At 43.9% G+C, this 16,353-nt stretch overlaps 1 protein-coding gene across 1 annotated transcript in view; it reads left to right on the top strand.

The window, feature by feature from the left end:
- Positions 1-14,569, top strand: part of cntn2 (contactin 2) — a 227,392-nt gene extending 212,823 nt beyond the window's left edge. Inside the window, exons 22-23 of the mRNA XM_073030631.1 lie at positions 169-334; positions 6,881-14,569. Coding sequence (XP_072886732.1) covers positions 169-334; positions 6,881-6,981 — 267 coding nt within the window. The 3' untranslated portion in view covers positions 6,982-14,569. The remainder of the gene's footprint in view (positions 1-168; positions 335-6,880) is intronic.
- Positions 14,570-16,353: the final 1,784 nt, after the last annotated feature.

The following is a 16,353-nucleotide window of genomic DNA, read 5'->3' as shown; positions in this document are numbered from 1 at the left end:
AGCCTCATAAGAGATGCTCTGCTTGTAAATCAAGCATTAAGGGGATGGTGCAGGAAAATAGTGATGAGCTGGAAGGCCTCCAGGATCTCACTGAATTGGGAAACAGATACATGGGCTCCGTGGCCCGATCATTCCAGGAGATTTTCTAATAGCAGCCGCTTGTTTTAGGTGCTGTACAAGCCTGAAGACGAATCCTCCATCAAAGTCACAGAAACCAACAAAAACTCTGTGCAGCTGCCATTTTCTGAGGACCTGAGCTACCTGGTAATGATCAGAGCGTCCGGGGAAGGAGGGGACGGAGCAGCGGCAAAAATCAGGATATCTAAAGGCTCAGGTGAGTGGAACATCGGGAAGTGGGCATTCTGGCAATGAGGTTCGAGCCCAATTATAAGGTGTGCATTTCTCCCGGCTCTGCCGTCACTTCTAGTCTTAAACTGAAGTGGGCTTAGGCAGGGGCAAATCACTCACTACCCGTCTGGTAGCTCCCGTGACAGTACACTTCCCAAGAAATGGGAGAAACTTTCTACTGCTGTATTGTGAAGATCATACCTAGGTTTGGAATTGAAACGCATGATAGAGTGACACAGTCTCACAACTTGTGCTGCTTGGGTTCTGGCAATCCACAGTCTCCCTTTGATGACTTGGATTTCCTTCAGACGATCCGGTTTCTTCCCACGTCCCAAGAAAATGTGCCGGCTGGTAGGTTAATTTGCCACAGTGTGGTAGAATCTTGGGGGAGCTGATTGGAAAGTTGGAAGAATAAAATAAGTTAGGGTAGATTTAGAATACAAGTGGTAGTGGTGAGCATTGGTTTAATGGGCCAAATAGCCTGTTTCTGTGTCTTTCTCAGTAAATAACTCATCATAGACTTGAAATTGGAATTGGTTTCTTATTATCGCACATAATGAGATAGAGTGAAAAGCTTCTCTTGCATACTGTTCATACAGATCAGATCATTGCACAGTGCATTGAGGCAGAACAAGGGAAGACAGTCAAGGGATGCAGAATAAAGTGCAACATGCATACAGTGCAGGGAGACAATAAGCTGCAAGATCATAACAGGACAGATAGTGAGGTCACGAGTCCATCCTATCAGCTTTGATGATCGCAGAAGCAATATTACTTTGACAAACACGAGAAAATCTGTAGATGCTGGCCTGAGAACAACGCAGGCCAGGTGGCGACTATGGAAAAGGGTAAACAGTCGACATTTCGGGCAGAGGATTCATTAGGACTGAGTCCTCCTGCATTTTGTGAATATTACTTTGAGCTTGATGCCTAATTCATTTCAACTGATGAATAAGTCCTTGCTGTTCATTGTCAATGTATGGAATACATACATTCTGTGACCACTTTATCATGTACCTCCTGTACCTAATAAAATAGCCACTGAGTGTATGTTTGTGGTCTTCTGCTATTGTAGCCAATTTACTTCAAGATTTTACGTGTTGTGTGTTCAGAGATGCTCTTCTACACTCCACTGTTGCAACACGTGGTTATTTAAGTTACTCTCACCTTTCTGTCAGCTTGAACCAGTCTGGCCACTCTCCTCTGACCTCTCTCATTAATGAGGTGTTTTTGCCCACAAAACTGCCGCTCACTGGTTGTTCTGTTTTTTGTTTGTTCTCTGTAAACTCTGGAGACTGTTGTGCGTAAAATCCCAGGAGATCAGCTGTTTCTGAGATACTCTAACCATCCTGCCTGGCACCAACAATCACTCCACGGTCAAAGTCACTTCGATCACATTTCTCCCCCATTCTGACGTTTGGTCTGAACAAGACCTGACCATTTTGACTATGCCTGCATGTTTCTATGCATTGCATTGCTGCCATACGATATTTAATTAATGAACTGGTGTACAGGCGTAGCAGAAAAAGTGGCCACAGACTGTATACATAAATAAAAACCAAGCCATTTAGCCCATCTGGTTCAAAATACTGTTCGGGTCTATACCAGCTACTTCCTTTCTCTCTACAACAAGAATTCCCAACCTGGGGTCCATGGACCCTCAGTTAGTGGGAAGGGTCCATGGCATAAAAAAGGTTGGGGAACCTGCTCTACATTTAATTCCCCCAGTCTAACTATTCTATTGACCCTACGTGAACCTTTTGTAACCAGCTCACATTCTAACAAGAATCAAAGTCTTGTTCACCAGTGCATGTTTGCCCAAGGGTAGCAGAAACCTTTCTTGCACCAGTATCAGAGACACATAGCATCAGATGCACAAAGTTCGCAAGAAAAACATGAAAAAGCAACATAAATATATCATTGTAGGAACAGACTGGCATCTCCTATCCTGAATGGACAGTTTTGCTTCATCGGGAGGAATTGGGGGCTGGAGAAAGGAGTTACCTTGAAACAAACGGGAGATAATCAGAGGGCAGAGGCAAGACGGAGTCTGCACATTTTGGAGTCAGTGTTGCATTAAGGGCTTCTGTACCCTATTGATTGGAAATAGATTCCTTCCTCTTCAGCCCTTTACCTTTCCCACCTATCACCTCCCAGCTTCTTACTTCATCCCCCCTCCCCCACCCACTTGGGACTTCGCATATCACCTTCCAGTTTATACTCATTCCCCTCCCCCATCTTCTTTTCCTGTCTTCGTCCGCATTCCTTTCCAGTTCTTATGAAGGGTCTCGGCCTGAAACGCCAAATGGCTGTTCCTTTCCATAGATGCTGCCTGTCTTGCTGAGTTCCTCCAGCATTTTGGGTGTGTTGCTCTGGATATCTAGCATCTGCAGAATTTCTGGTGTTTAAAGTATAAACTGAGTCCACTTGAAGAGGGGATTACACTTTGGCCATGATCACAGGGGCTCGGGGACTTTCACTGGACTCCTCGGAGAAGTGGTTCTGACCACTGTTGGACTGAAAGAATGGAACCATCCCTGTCAAGGCCAGGACGTTCCTCGGCCTGGTTCTCCTCACCTTCTCCCCTTCCCCTGGGCCTCAGTGAAGTGTTTGTTTCTGTGTCTGCTGCTCTCAGGGGATTCTCCTGAGATCGGATTACTCTCACAGGGAATATCTGAGAGGCTCCAGACAGATTGGAATACTATTACCTCATGCCTTGCCGTCAATAAGTAACGTCTGCTTGAGTTCTCATCTGCTTGTAAACAAAGGAGAGCCGCAATCTGACACGTTTTATTGTGCCTCAGCTTAACTGGTGATGTCAGATGTTTGTGATAAACAGTATGTTTAAGATGAAGTAAGCTGTCTTTCCCTCGTGCCTGAGCACTCTGTCAGCTCAAATATAAACTCCCCTGAATGGCAGAAAGGAGAGGCTAAAATGAGGGGAACAATTTAACCTCCATACCCTCCTGACTCATTAGATCCTAATACGATTAGACATAGGAAGAGAATTAGTCCATTTGGCCCACTGAATCTGCTCTTCCATTCCATTGTGGCTGATTAATTACCCCTCTCAACCTCATTCTCCTGCCCTCTCCCCGTAACCTTTGCCACCCTTTCATCCACTTTAAATATACCCAATAACTCCGCAGTGGTCTGTGGCAATGAATTCCAAAGACTCGCCATCCTCTGTCTAAAGAAATTCCTCCTCATCTCATTTCTAAAGGGACGTACATCTATTCTGAGCCTGTGTCCCCCGGTCCTATAGGAAACATCCTCTCCATGTCCATTTTATCTAAACTTTTCAATATCTGGTAGTACAGGATACCTGCATGAACGTAAGGAGGGTTGTCTTTAGATACTCACCTAAGAATTATTTGCCATATCAGAGACACAAGAGATTACAGTCATAGAGTCATAGAAAAGTATGGCACCGAAACAGGCCCTTTGGCCCATCTAGTCCATGCCAAACCATTTAAACTGCCTAATCCCATCTATTTGCACACGGACCACAGCCATTCATACCCCTCTATCTACGTACTTTGTAAATTCCTTTTAAATGTTAAAATCGAGTTCACATGCTTGGTCCACACTCTGAGTGAAGTAGTTGCCCCTCATGTCCCCCTTAAACTTTACGCCTTTCTCTCTTAACCCATGACCTCTAGTTGTAGTCCCACCCAATCTCAGTGGAAAAAGACTGCTTGCATTTGCCCTGTCTATACCCCTCATAATTCTGCAGAGTCACCAGATGCTGGAAATCTTCAGCAACACACACACAAAATGCTGGAGGAAGTCAACAGGCCAGGCAGAATTCATGGATGGTGGGGTGCGGGAATAAACAGTCGATGTTTCAGGCCAAGACCTTTCAGCAGGAGTGGAAAGGAAAGAGGCAGAGTCCAAAATAAGAAGGTGGTGGGGTGGAAGGAGGAGGAGTACAAGCTGGCACCAGATGAGACCAGGTGAAAGGGAAGATGGGTGGGGGGAGGAGGGGAGATGATGTGAGAAACCGGGAGGGGGTAGGTAGAAGAGGTAAAGGTCTGAAGTGGAAGGAATCTGACAGGAAAGAACAGTGAACCATGGAGTAAAGGAATGAAAGTTACACAAATAACTTTGATATCAATATCAATACTAATTCAATTATCTGCAATATCACTTCAAAATCTGAGAGACAGAGATGGATGGGCAGACTGACAATACCAAACAAGAAGTTGAAAGAACTCAGCAGGTCAGGCAGCGTCTGTAGAGAGAAATGGACCCTCACCCTTCACCAAAGCTAATAAATAGAAGGGCGAGAACCAGAATGGCAAGGTGAAGGGAAGGAGTCGGGGCGAGAGCTCACAAGCAATAGGTGGACCCAGGTGGGAAGGGGTGGTAGACAGATGAGTGGAATGATAGTTCCTAATCAGGCCAGATATAAAAGGAGGGATATGAGTGGAGAAAATCAGTGGGAGGAGTGTGTGGAGAGGGTGTGGAAGGTGAAACAGGTAGTGTGATAGAGTCCAGTTGGATCAGAAGGGGAGTGAAAAAAGGGGAAAAGGGGCAGAGGGAGAGCGGTTACCCAATGCTTGTGAACTTGATGTCATACCACCAGGTTCACCTGGGTATGTTCAGAATCTGCCGCAGAACTTTAGGACTGGACATCAATCCACTCTCCAGGCCCACCTGGGAGTTGAAGATGGTGTTAAACAATGTACAGTGTCCCTGTGCATTTTCTTCATTTCTTACAACATGGAAGGAGGCCATTCAGTCCACAAGATCCATACTAGCTCTTAGTGCAATCAATCCCACTCCTCCAATTATTTCCTAGTAACCCCTCCACCCTCATATATCCATCAACTCCATGCTGATCTCTCCTGAAACACGGCTTCATTAGGGGGTCAGCTAATCCACCAGCCAGCACATCTTTGGAATGCAGGAGGAAACAGAAGCACTGGGGTCAAGGAGACAATGTACAAGCTCTGCACAGATAGCACCAGAAACCCAGTTCACTGGAGCTGTGAGACAGCAACATGTACCTCTATAAGTTCAGAAGGTTGACAATAAACACACAGATGGCATAGACTGTTTGAGATTCAGATTCAGATTTATTTATCACTTGTACACCAAAACATGCTTCGTTTGCATTAACAACCAACACAACCTAAGAATGTGCTAGGGGCTGCCCGCAAATGTTGTCACACATTCCAACACCAATGTACATGCTAAAATGCTCAGCTGATCAACAAGCAACAAAACAGCAACAGGAAAAGAAGCTCCTTTCCTACACACACGGATAATCCTCCAACTCCAGAACAAACCTCCGAGACTCCAGTCTTCAGGCTACAGACTTCAAGTTTCAACTTCCAGACATCCATACTCAGGGCAATTGGGACAAAGGGCCTGATTCTTGTCTGTATGACTTTGTGACTCCTGCTTGACCGTGAATTATCCACATCAGAGTTTAAAAGCTAATTGGGAATTGGCCGTACCAATTTCCTCTCTAACCAAGATTGAAAAATCATAGAGTCATAGAAAATTACAGCATAGAAACAGGCCCTTCTGCCTATCTAGTCTGTGCTGAACCATTTAAACTGCCTACCTCTATTAACCTGCACTGGGACCATACCCTCCCTACCCCTCCTATCCACTACCTATACTATTATCTCTCAAATGTTGAAATCGAGTTTGCATGCACTACTGTGCTGACAGCTCGTTCCACACTATCATGACCCTCTGAGTGAAGATGTTTCCCCTCACATTCCCCTTAAATACTTGACCTTTCACCCTTAAGCACCAGGATTATTTCCCTCACCAGAGATTTATCAGAGGAATTCCCTCCCTACATGTCTCTGCTGTCATTTACTGTTACCCAATTCACCGCTCCTTCACATCAGATGAGAATCCAGGTAATTCAGAATTGGACTACAACACTAGTAAATTTTTACCTTGATTTGTTATTGTCACATGTTTTGCATGTCACCAATACAGATCATTACATCACGTCAAGATAGTACAAAGAAAAAGCATGAACAGAGAGCAGAATTAAGTGTTACTGTTGCAGAGGAAGTGCAGTGCAGGCAGCCAATAAGGTGCACAGCCACGATGAGGTAGACAGTGAGGTCAATGGTCCATCTGATCTTACAAGGATAGAAACTCTCCCTGAGCCCGGTGGTATGTCAATTCAGGTTTTTGTATTTTCTACCCAATGGGAAGGGAGAGAAGAGAGAAAACCTGGGGTGGAAAGGATCTTTGATTACCTGGGCTGTTTTACCGAGGCAGTGAGAAATGTAAATGTATCTCCAATTCCCTGATATACTCATATTTACGGCACATCTTACTCAACTCTCAGGCCCTCTCACTCTGCTGACGTCTCTTCTGCATTTAAACACAGAGGGTTCTACACAAACTGAGGAACCATAGAGGAAGGCTCTATTAACAATTACTGACCAGTGCCATTGTATATGAGGTGATATTGGTCAACAGTCTTCAATGTGTGAACATTTGCATGTCATTTTTGGACAAGTTCTTAAAGGATCTCATCATTCTTAACCTGCAGGTACCAGCATGATGGTGAATGACTCAGGGGTGCAAGTCCTCCACAACGTTCTCTTCACTGCCATACTAACACTTATTACTATTGGCTGCCTGGAACTCTGACTGCAACCACTCACCTGAATCGTTGCTGCACGCCATTTTCCAATGAAGGATGAGTCATCCAACACCAAACTGTTTATAGTATTAAAAATGTGACATTTGTCTTACAATTTTAGGTAGAAACTTTCATACATTTGTTGAATTGGGGTAAGAAACATAAAAATTTTGTAAAAAAAAAATGGGAAACATCAACAATAAGATTTCATAATCCATTTGATTTGGAGGTTGTAACCTGGGGAGTTAAATTGGACAATAATATACCAGAGACTGAGCTGTATAGAACAATCTTTCCTTTTATATGCAAAGTATTGTACATTTGTAGATACAATGCCTATTCCAGACAGGAGATTTTGGCTACATGGTTTCCAAGGTCCAAGAAGGTATTGTGATGTACCAGCTTCTCTGTGGAACTTGTCCCTTTTGCACAGTTTCACCTCTCACATCTTTTGGTTTTGGCTCTTGGATCTTGAAAGTTCCTGAATTTCTCTTCCTAATCACTTGAACAAGGAACCTACCCAAATGACAAATCCTTCCAAATTACCCTGACCCCTCCCAACCTCAGAACCACTGTCACATGAGCTTTCCTGCTCAACCCAATGTGATGTTTCCTATGGTTGTCATGGTGACCCTCAGTGGAAGACATGCATGGGTGAACAGGTTAAGCTGGGTTTGGTCTCTAATGGAGTGTTTTCTGTATGTTGGTCCACACTTACTGTTTGATGAGGTCTCTGTGATTCTCACCAGGATTAACAGTCCGAGTGTGGGCAAAGTTAGATGAGGTTTATCATGTTTGACTGAGGCAGCTAATGGGAGTAAAGGTGCAGATCATCTCATGATCTAAATTAACAGGGGAAACTTGTGGAGCTGAATGGCCTACACTTGCTCCCAGATATCATAAAGCCTGACTCAAGAACTTGAGAGGGAGAGGTCACGGAACTCACGATATTAATTAATCAAATACCCTTAGAAGCCATCTGCAGTTCAAGGAAATTGTGATCATTACCTATTGAGCCCTTTCTGTGAGGACAAGCAATGTTGCAAGTTTCAAAGTAAATTTAAGTTCACTTAAAAAATAAGAGAAAAAAAACAAGCATGTATAGTTTGCAGTTGAGCGATCCAAATACAGGACAAGAGACCACAGCTCATTGAACACTCAGCCATAATATAACAGAACAATGCAGATTTGACCTTGATAGCCAATCACATCATAAAGAGATGTACCGTCATTGCAGACTATGCGGTTGCCAGGATCGTGGCATCATCTGATACCCTTGGCACCGCCGTTTATCAAAGTAGAAGGCGGGTTGACAACCAGTCCGGAGTTGAATTCAAGATGAAAAATAGTGCAGCAACAATCATAAGGTTGCTAATGCAATGAAACAGCGATGAGATTTTATTAAACCTTATAGTTGGTTGGCTACATGGAGCCAGTTTGGCTCCGTGTGAAGTCACTGTGGATGACCAATGGGGTAGAGTAGGATTGTGTAGAGTAAAGTAGTAAAGAGGATACTGATTGGTCTGTGAGAATGGAAGGATGTAGTAGATGAAACAAGCTTAACCTATAGTAAAAGGGGTGTGAGAAATAGTGGCTTGTGGCACTTAGGTGGGGTTGTTCATTGGCTTGTACAGGATGAGTTAATAGTTCAACTTCTTCCCTGACTGGGAGAAGATTAATATGTTTAATTTATTTAATTTAATTATTTGGTTAACTGGAGGGATGGAGGCCAAATGCTTTGACTGGTTCAATGTTTGAAAACCACGCACCTGTCGTATTTCAGGGTCTCACTGTCTCCCTAAAGAGATTATCAGAATCGGGTTTATCGTCACTGACTAATGTCATGGAATCTGTTGTTTTGTGGCAAGACACAATAAAAAAAAGTTACAAAATAAAAAGTAAAATAAATAAATAGTGCAAAGAGGAATAGAAAGGTAGTATTCGTGAGTTCATGGTCCACTAAGAAATGTAATGGCAAAGGGGAAGAAGCTGTTTTTTAAGTCTCAGAACTGGGATAGTGGGGGCAGAGTGCCGGCAGTCTTCTAAAAGACAGTTTTGTGAAGCCAGTACAGTGGAATGGAGATGGAAATTGTTGGATGTGTACCTTTCAAGATGCCACCACGTCCCTGCGGAGAGATGAAGACAGCGTACTGCCTTTCTCTGTCATAAAGTGCCAGCATTCAAACCTGCAGTCAGTGAGCAGACCCATCGATAATGCCTTGGAGCTACAGAAGGTCTGCTGGCACTCTGTGCTTAACTCTCATTACACCATTCCATCCATGCTGAGTGCACTTTTACAGATACCTGCTGTCTCGGGAGGGATTACCCATTTAAAGTTTGGGAAAAGGAATAAACGGAAGCAGCAGTGAACAGAAATTTGCAGACTACCCCCTGTGTGCCTCATTCTCCAAACCTCATTCTATATCAGGTGAGGTTCCCAAATGCTTAGCATCTTGTTGCTAGCTTCCTAACTAGGGTCCTTTAAGTCTGGTTAACATTGCAACGTGGTCAAATATAAGCCCAACATTTACAATGGCATTGCCAAGTACCAAAGCGTTCCGCCCATAACATTTTTGCAGCCATAGGCAAACCCTTTAAATTGGATATGATAGTTTAGAGGAACAATCTGTACTGAGTTATATTGGGTTATGGGAAGAGAAGCTCAAAAGATTAGTCTTTGTTTGGTCTTATAAGGTGGACCTCAGCATACAGTTAATTCCAATAACTGCAATCTCTGTGACCTTCAACACTGGGGTTTGAGTACCTCAGAAACTGTTGACCTCCTGGGATTTTCACGCACGGCAGACTCCAGGGTTTACAGAGAACGGTGCGAGAAACAAAAAACATCCAGTGAGCGGTAGTTCTGTGGGCAAAAATGCCTTGTTAATGAGAGAGGTCAGAGGAGAATGGCCAAGCTTGTTCAAGCTGACAGGAAGCGACACTAACTCAAAAAACCATGCGTTACAACAGCGGTGTGTAGAAGAGCATCTCTGAACGCACAACACGTCGAACCTTGAAATGGGTGGGCTACAGCAGCAGAAGACTATGAATGTACACTCAGAGGCCACTTTATTAGGCACAGGAGGTACATTAAAAAGAGGCCACTGACTGTATAGTGCCATAAATTACACGTATTGATGGTCATTTTAAAATTTATTCACAGAACTTAGATGACTGTTGGCAAGAACTGCATTTATTGCCCGTTCCTCATAGAAGACTGATGAGTCACTATGTAGTCCACTTGGTGAAGGTATTCCCACAGTTCTGCTGGTTACCAAGCAACCATTTAAATGCTGCAGAGAGAGCTGGACTTAACAACGTGATTCAGCATTTCTATGGAACTTCTATCCGGTAAACCATCAATATTTCTTCACAAATTCATAGTCAAACAACATATGGCTGTTAGCCATGTGGGAAGTGAGAAAAAAAATGGGCCAAAATTCTGGAAACATTTTAGGGAAGGAAAGAGTGGTAGAGAAGTGGAGTGTTTCAAAGAAGTCATTCTACGATTAGGTTAGTTAGTCATTGCAAATTGTCCTGGAGTATTCTGTGCAGTTTTGGTCCCCTAATCTGAGGAAAGACATTCTTGCCATAGAGGGAGTACAAAGAAGGTTCACCAGATTGATTCCTGGGATGGCAGGACTTTCATATGAAGAAAAACTGGATCAACTAGACTTATACTCAATTTAGAAGATTGAGGGGGGATCTTATTGAAACGTATAAAATTCTAAAGGGATTGGACAGGCTAGATGCAGGAAGATTGTTCCTGATGTTGGGGAAGTCCAGAACAAGGGGTCACAGTTTAAGGATAAAAGGGAAGCCTTTTAGGACCAAGATGAGGAAAAACTTCTTCACACAGAGAATGGTGAATCTGTGGAATACTCTGCCACAGGAAACAGTTGAGGCCGGTTCATTGGCTATATTTAAGAGGGAGTTAGATATGGCCCTTGCGGCTAAAGGGATCAGGGGGTATGGAGAGAATGCAGGTACAGGGTTCTGAGTTGGATGATCAGCCATGATCATACTGAATGGCGGTGCAGGCTCGCAGGGCTGAATGGCCTACTCCTGCACCTATTTTCTATGTTTCTATGTCCTGTGATTAGGTTTGTGTTAAATAGGTGCACTTCTGGGTAGTGTGGCTTGTTGGACTGGAAAGGACTGTTCCTCACATTATGTCTAAATCAGGGGTTTGCAACCTGGAGTATATAGACACCTTGCTTAATGGCATAAAAAAGATTGGGGATCCCTGCTCTAAATAAATAAACTCAGGGTCTAGGCAGCTAGAGATCTGTTGGGGCCAGGCTTATAGGCCTCAGGCTAATATCCTTCTGTTACTTAAGCTAGTCAGGGCACCAAATACACGAGCAGGAAGGTTATACCCCAGCTTTGTAAAACATTGGTTAGACCTCAACTGGACTACTGTATGCAGTTCTGTTTACCATCGTATAGAAAGGAAGTGATGGTTCTGAAGAACGTGCAGAGGAGATTCACCAGGACATTGGCTAGGATGGAGTGTGCAGTTATGAGGTGATATTAGAGAGGCTAAGTCCATTTTCCCTGAGAAGGTTAAGAGGCAACATGTCTGAAGTATATTAAACTGTGAGAGGTATAGACGGTGTAGATTGTAGGAAACACATTTGGAAGGTAGATGAAACTAGAGGACGTACTGTAGATTTAGAGTAAGAGTCAGGGGTACAGAGGGGATCTGATGAGGGCTTTTTCACCCAGAGAGTGAAGTACTACAGGCAGCAGAGTTGGTGACACATTTCAGATGGGCAAGGATGAACATCTGAATCAGCCAGGCATCAGGGCCAAGAGCTGGAAGTCGGGGTTAATACAATGGATGCCCACTGACTGGCATGGATTGGTGGACTGACTGGATTGTCTCCATGCTGTATGACTCAGTGTTTAAAATAACCTAGAAGTTAAGGTGTGAGGGATTTGAAAATGAGCATTTTTAAAAGTGAGGCTTTAACCAGGGCAGAAGTGGGGCAGCATGCAGAGTGGTGAATTAACCTGAGGTAAGATTCAGGCAGCTGAGTTTTGCAGGACCTCAGGCCTGAAAATTGTCACTGGGATGGGGTGCATTGGGGCTGTTGAATTGATCACAAGGAGATGGCTGTTTCCAGAACAGATAAAAAACTGTTATGCTATGGAACTCATAGAGATGCAATGGGTGTGCAGCTTGGTGTCAAATTGTGGGCAGGTGATTACGTTAAACAGATAACATGCAGAATTTTGGTGTTACAGACTGAATTCCCTGTGAACTTACTTCATAAGTAGGAAGGTATTTTCATGGCATCGAAACGTTTGTACCTTCATTGTACTCACTGCCTTTCTGTGAGTCAGATGACCCTGTAACTGTTAATTTTTGACAACTGTAGTGAATGAAGTCCTAGATCTGGGAATCTGGCACCAATCCATTCTTCTTTTAATTCAACATTATGCTATTCTTAGCAAGTTTGGAACAAGAATATATACCTTACTGGGGATGATAAATCCCTTCCTTTTGTGTGATAATGCACAACAGATGCACCAGGCGCATATCTCTGAGCTAATACAGCAGTGCTACCCACTTACTCTCCCCTCAGCTTCACTTCCACATCAAGGAAAGGAGCTGGCAGCTACATTCATTGAACATAGAACAGTACAGCACAGTACAGGCCCTTCAGCCCACAATGTTGTGCTGGCCCTTCAACCTGCTCCAAGATCAATCTTACCCTTCCATCCCACATAGACCTTCATTTTTCTATCATCCATATACCTGTCTAATATTTGCTTAAATGTCCCTAATGTACCTTGCTCTACCACCACCCTTGGCAAGGTGCTCCACACACCCACCACTCTCTGTGTAAAAACCTACCTCTAACATCTTCCCTATACTTTCCTGGAAAAACACCTTGAAGTTAAGCCCCCCTCATATTAGCCATTTCTGCCTTAGGAAAAGATCCCTGGCTACCCACACTATCTATGCCTTGTGTCACTTTGTACTCCTCTGAGGTGGAGGTGTCACTGGTGTAAAATCAATGCTTTGAAAGCCTAATATTAATTACACTTGGTTCATCTTTAGTCTGTGAGAGACTCATTCACTTCACTAACAGCATTCAAGCCTTATGCCAAATATTGGCATTGTTGGGCTTCAGTTGAAGACACTGTGGAGTTGCACTCCTTAAACTCAACACATGAACTCAGTGCCCAGTATGGTAGGAGGCATCATAGATCAAATTGTGCCCATCAGCCTTTACCAGTGATCAGGATTAGATGCTAAACATACATGGCGCCATATAGAATTGTAACAAAAACTGAAATAGATAGGCCTTACTGAGGAAGGATTTTGAAGGTAATCAAGCTGGTGGATGAACAGGGCATGGTGGATTCACATTGGGCATGAGTTCACAGAGTGACAAAATGACTTTAAGGGGCTGAATGGCATCATGTTGCTGTGCTTTGGCAATGGCTAAATGGCAGCCCTTTTCCGATGATGGTGTTGTACTCAACTGCTGGGTGGCTGGTGAGGCGAAGGGAAGCCATGGAGTCGAGGACTTAACTCTGCCACTGGCAAAAGAAAGCAGGTAGGCAGCTCCTGGAACTTTGCCTTTGGGAGTCAGAATGACAACTGGTGGAAATATGTAAATAAATTCACTAATTAAGATAAATGAATGTTATTTTCTTTAATTAATGCTTCATATTAACTGGTAAAATAATAGGACCAATATCTGTACTTCTAACTGGGGGATTAGTCATTTCAAATAGAGAAACTCAAGAGATTTCTGCCTCAATTTGAATGAATCATCTTCATCAATTTGGATCGTCAGGCACACTAATGTACTATATTGTATTTGATTTATAAATAAAAGAATCTGGCCTTCACAACCTCTTCCTAATAAAGTATTACAAAGATTATCAAATGGCTGGAGTGAAATTGATCTGAAAATGTCTCCGGGTTACCTGTGTTACATCCGGGTCCTAGACCTACATCTTTTCACTCAGGCTGGCCTCACACTAATGGCATCTCCCAGATCTTCCCTGTGGGCATCCATCTGTGGGAACCCCATCTTGAGCTCCCTCAGCCTTCTGCTCCTCAAAAGCCAAGGTATCTATCCACAGCCCCAACCACAGATATAAGTAGTACAAATGGTCACAATGAGGCCACTCCCACCTCATATTCCTTCAGGATTGTGTCCAACCTGATGGTATGGATATCAATTTCTCTAACTTCTGGTGAGTTTTCCTTTTCCCCCTTCTTTCTTCTTCCATTCTCCACTCTGGCTCCCCTCTTTTCTCTTCTCAGCTGCCTATCACCACCCACTGCCTACCTGCTCCTTCCCTTTCTCCCAGGGTCCACTCTCCTGTCCTATCAGATTCCTTCTTCTTCAGCCCTGTCCCTTTCCCACCTATCACATCCCAGCTTCCCATTTCATCCTCTCTCCCTCACTCACTTACCTTCCCCCCCCCCCCCCACCTGGCTTCACCTACCTTCCCACTTGTACTCCTACCCCTCCCCTGCCATCCCCCACCTTCTTATTCTGGTTCTTCCTCCTTCCTTTCTGGTCCTGATAAAGGGTCTCACCTCAAAACATTAGCTGTTTATTATTTTCCATAGATGCTACGTGACTGTGGTGAACTAGATATACCTGTCTGACTGCTCCTGTGGCTCCACCCACAGACCCCCTGCTGACAGCTCCTGTGGCTCCTCCCACAGACCCCTGCTGACTGCTCCTGTGGCTCCTCCCACAGACCCCTGCTGACTGCTCCTGTGGCTCCTCCCACAGACCCCTGTATAAAGGCGACTGTGGGCTGCTGCTCTCCCTCATTTTCCCCAGGATGTAGTGCTGTTTATTCTTCCAGTCAATAAAAGCCGATATCTCACTTCCTAAGTCTCAGCGTGAGTTATTGATGGTGCATCAGTGACCTACTGAGTTCCTCCAGCATTTTGTATGTGTTACTCTGGATTTCCAGCATCTGCAGAATCCCTTGTGGTTATTCTTTCTCTCTCTTTGTCAACTGTGACTTCATCACAACTCCACACCTGCTCCCCTCCTCTACCTGGCACCTCCTGCCTGTCATTTTACACATCTTCTGACAATCACCTAGGGCTCCTGTCTCACCACCCACCTTCAGCTCTTTATACTGGCCACCTCACCTCTCCAGTCTCAGTCCTGTTGCAGAATTTTGATCAGAAATGTTTCCTTCCATAGATGCTACTCAACCCACTGGTTGTCTGTTGATGTCAACATTTAGGTTACTGGGAAGTCACTCCACTCTTTAAGAAGTGAGGGAGGCAAAAAATCAAATGTTAGGCCAATTAGCCTGACTTCAGTGGATGGCAAGATGTTAGAATCCATTATAAAGGATGAAGTCCTGGAATGCTTGGAGCTCCATGATAGATAGGCTCAAGTCAACATGGTTTTGCTTAAGAAGAAATATTGGGCATTGGTTTATTGGTATTGGGTTATTATTGTCACATCTACCAAGGTTACAGTGAAAAGCTTGTCTTGCATACTGTTCATACTTATCAAATAATTACCCTCTGCATTGAGTTAGGATAAAGTAAAACAATAACAATGCAGAATAAATTGTAAAAGCTACCAAAACAGTAGCCAAAGAGTAATGACAAAGGCCACGTCAGACCACGTTTGGAGTATTGGAAGCACTGCTGAGCCCCATGTCTAAGAAAGGATGTGCTAGCACTGGAGAGAGCCCAGAGGAGGTCTACAAAAATTATCCTTGGAATGAAAGGGCTAACGTATGAGGAGCATTTGATGGCTCTGAACCTGTACTCACTGGATTTTAGAAGAATGAGGGGGTGGGACCTTATTGAATCCTATTGAATATCGGAAGGCATAAATAAAGTGGACATTGAGAGAATGCTTCCAGTAGTGGAAGAGTCTCGGACCAGAAGGCACAGCCTCAGAATACAAGGACATCTCTTTAAAACAGAGATGAGGAGGAATTTCTTTAGCCAGAGTGTGGTGAATCTGTGGAATTCATTGCCACAGATGACTGAGGAGGCTAAGTCATTGGTTACATTTAAAGCGGAGGTTGATGTTTTCTTCATTAGTAAGGGCATCAAAGGTTACGGGGAGATGGTAAGCAAATGGGGTTGAGAGGGAAAATAAATCAGCCATGATCAAATAGCGGGACAGACTCGATGGCCCAAATGGCCTAATTCTGTGCTTACATCTTAAAGGGTTATAGGAATGTTACATTATGCTGTGTGTGCTGCAGTATGTAAGACGAAGAATAGCAACCTGGAAGTCTGAGAGGATAGCCAACAAGCTGTTCGTTCAATGTTGCATTGCCTCGGGTTCTCAAGTCAGGGACTCTGAGTGGAACAAGAACAAACAGAACTGTAAACCTCAGGGACACCCTTCCAATTA

Source organism: Hemitrygon akajei, chromosome 27 (assembly GCF_048418815.1).
Source record: "Hemitrygon akajei chromosome 27, sHemAka1.3, whole genome shotgun sequence".
NCBI classification, from domain to species: Eukaryota; Metazoa; Chordata; class Chondrichthyes; order Myliobatiformes; family Dasyatidae; genus Hemitrygon; species Hemitrygon akajei.
This window is presented reverse-complemented; position numbering and strand designations above follow the sequence as displayed.